Raw genomic sequence first — 3356 nt, 5'->3', positions numbered from 1 at the left:
TGACTGTCTGCTCTCATTCTTTTCAATCAAGAGGGATGTGCCGGGGATGTCGAGGTCACTCCATTGGAATGGGAAGGTCTCTGACTGCAACTTTACTCTTCTTTCTCTACCCTCACTTCAACCTGTGCCCTGACCAACCTCTCAAACTGAGCAGAGGAGAAATGTCTGCCAATATATGTGGGTGGATGTGGGTGTGGATGAGTGGAGAGGGGAGGATGTGTAAGTGGCTGGATGGACTGATGGATAAATATGTGAAAGATTTCATGGATCAATGATGGATAGGCTGGGAAATAAGTGGACATATGGATGGATAGGTGGTTGGATGAATAAATGCATAGATGGATCAGTAAGTAGATAGAGGCTAGATAAGAGGAGATATTGGATATATGGATGTGTGGACGATTAGATGGGTAGGTGAATTAGGTTGATTGGTGGATGGATGAATTTATGGGAGTAAGTTGGTAGATGAATAAGAATGTATGGATGATGAGCTAATGAATGGGAAAGGTAAAGAGGGGCCATAAATGGTGGGTGGGGCCATTGATACCTATGGGTAGGTTGGGGAATGTTTATGTGGATGAGTGAACAGATAAATTAATGACCAAGTGGACAGACGGGTGGGTGGAAGGATGGGAGAGTGATTGATTCTATGGGTAGGAGAACTGGTGGGTGGGCATGTGGAGGGGTGGAAGGATGGACAAGTCAGGAGTGTGATGAATGAGCAAATGGAGGATTTCATGGGTGAGTAAATGAATCGAAGAGCTAGATCTGGCCCTGTGTTACTGCACCCCTTTGTCTTTCATCCACCCATCAAGTGAGTGAATCACCACACACCTTAATTAAAATTAGGCATCCTGTGTATGCCAGGCCTTGTGCCACCCCTTTCACATCACTTCATTTATTCTCCAAATGACAGTGTCAAGGTGGGATAATTCTTCAACTGAGAAAACAATACAAATCATTTGCTCAAGGACACAAGTCAGTGGCAAAGCTGGTGTTTGAACCTACCCATGCCTGCCAGAGGCATTGCATACTCTATGTGCCTGCTACCCAGGAGTAGAGCCCTCTAGGGGAGGAGTTGTGACTTGTGCCCTGGATGTGGACTGATGAGGGATCCTGCCCTCATGGCACGGGGACTGTGGGTAGGGTGTGGGCCTGGTTTATCCCCATCTGCACCCGCCTCACTCCTCACCACACATGCAAAACCAGTGGAAGAGGAGCTCCGGTCCCACAGTGGGTCTTGCTTAAAGCTGGGCTTTAATCTACATTGCTCCCCCATGGGGGGTGGTTTGAAGACCTAGCCAACTATAGAAACACCTTCTCACAACCAATAACAAACCCCAACCCAGCTTCTGCTCTCCACAGCCTGGCGGGGGAGGCAGGGAGGGGACACAGCGCTGCATCATTCCCCATTGCACTCCGCTCTGGGGCCATTAACAGACGCCTTTCCATCGATCGGATCAGCTAAGTGCTGCTGATTCAGGCGGGTGGGGGTGGGGGCCCCTGGGGGCAGAGGGGGTAGGAGCCGGGCAGGAAGAGGGGGGAGTCCAGGAAGGAGGTGGGGAGAAAGGGAGGAAGAGGGGAGTCCAGGAAGGAGGTGGGGAGAACTGGCAAAGCTCCCTGCCACCCCCATTTTCCAGATGACGCGACTGAGGCCCAACCAGCTTTGTAGGAGGCGGAGTCTCCCCAGGGTCCCTCTCAAGCAGTCCTAGGGGAGGGGGCTCTGGGAGCTACGAGGCCCCTCCCAGCCTCCATCTCCCGGCTAGCGCGGAGGGGCGGGGAGAGAAAGCAGGAGGAGGAGAACTCCAGCAGCACTGCAGAGGGGCCAGGCAGCTCCGCTCCGGTGTACCCCAGCCCCACCGCTGCTGCAGTGGGGACAAAGGTGAGGACGGCCCTATGGGGAAGGGACGGGGGCTACCAGTAGCACTGTCTTTGTCCTTCCTTGGTCCAGCCTCCATGCCCTAGCCCATCCTGGGACAGTCCCTGGGGTCCCACTGGACCTTGTCCTTCCAGGGACTCAGCCCCTTCCCCCTGCCTGTACCGGCTCCCCTCCTAGGCCTGGCTGTGGCTGCTGCTTTTCCTCCTGCCGCCGCTGCTGCTGCTGCTACTGCTACTGCTGCTGCCCACTACACACCGCCAGCCCCTTGGGGTGTGGTTTCCCCAGACCTGCCCCCATCGATGGGACCCAGCCTTCTCCTGTCCTGCGTTTTCCTGGCCTCCCCCAGTAGCCTCCTGCTCTGTCCAGCAGCCCCCTGCCTGGAGACACACCCAACTCCCTTTCAAAGCCCCACCTCCTCCAACCCATTTTTGGGGGAACCCCTTTCCTCTTAGTCTTTTGAGATCCCCTGGGTGCTCAGGGTCTGTGCCCAACTTTGGTCCAGTTAAGTTCCATTCCCTTGGGATTCCCCGGGCCCCTTTTTCCTTCCCACAGAACTCTTCCAAGAGTGAACCAAGCTTCTTCAGTCCTTCCAGATACTCCCTCTCCCAGATATTCCCTAGCCTCTTCAAAAATAGCCCAGCCCCATATCCATCCTTTTAACCACCCCATTCCCCTCTTCACCACACTACAGCTCTCCCAAGTTACTCAGAACTCCCAGAACTCCTAGGGCATACATAGACGATCCCCCCAGGCTATTCTTGCAGCTCTGGGTACTTTTTAGCCTCTTTACAACCTCCTGGCTATATAGCCCCCCTTGAGATGCGTCAGCCCCTGTTTCAGATCCGTGAGAGAGCTCCAACCCCCTTATCTTTTCTCTAGAAATCTTGAGGGTGTGGGCAACCCTCCCCCCTCTTCCCAGCCCATTTAGAGCCTACCTCCTCAGACACTGCCAGTCTCTTTCAAGTATCTGTACCCCTCTGGATGCCCCAATATCCTCTTCAGCCCTACTAAGGGCTCTTTCTTCCCTGAGGACTCCAAAATGTGGGCAATATCCCCGCTAAATTTCTTCATCCCTCCAAACCTCTGGACATCTTCACGCACATGCTGACTCCAGTGGAATCATCTGTCTCTAAACCTGAGGATCTTTGTTGGCCCCTCAACAAGGGGCTGCCTCCGTCCTTTCTCAGTCTCTCGGAACACCAGCCAGGCCCCTCCTAGATTGCCTAATGCCCCGCAAGCTCCTGCCCATCTCTCTACTTCCACCTCGTGGTTCCTCTTGGCCTCTCTAGACACTCCCAGTTTCCTTGTCCTGGTGGCCCAGGGCCTCTCCAAGTCCCCAACATCCTGGAGACAGCCACATTCTCCTAGACACCAATCCCCTAGTCTCCGTGGGCCTGGGAGCCGCAGGATGGCGGCAGGAGTGGCCACGTGGCTGCCCTTTGCACGGGCGGCTGCCGTGGGCTGGCTGCCCCTGGCC

General features: G+C 54.7%; 1 protein-coding gene across 1 annotated transcript in view; it reads left to right on the top strand.

The window, feature by feature from the left end:
- Positions 1-1626: 1626 nt before the first annotated feature.
- Kcnd1 (potassium voltage-gated channel subfamily D member 1) overlaps positions 1627-3356 on the top strand; it is an 11516-nt gene continuing 9786 nt past the window's right edge. Inside the window, exons 1-2 of the mRNA XM_010606342.2 lie at positions 1627-1882; positions 2057-3355. Of these exons, the coding sequence (XP_010604644.1) occupies positions 3288-3355 (68 nt within the window). The 5' untranslated portion in view covers positions 1627-1882; positions 2057-3287. The remainder of the gene's footprint in view (positions 1883-2056; position 3356) is intronic.

This window comes from Fukomys damarensis, unplaced genomic scaffold (genome assembly GCF_012274545.1).
Source record: "Fukomys damarensis isolate Sample0158 unplaced genomic scaffold, DMR_v1.0_HiC HiC_scaffold_39, whole genome shotgun sequence".
Lineage (NCBI taxonomy): Eukaryota > Metazoa > Chordata > Mammalia > Rodentia > Bathyergidae > Fukomys > Fukomys damarensis.
The sequence above is the reverse complement of the archived record's forward strand: the minus strand, read 5'-3'. Positions and strand labels throughout refer to the sequence as shown.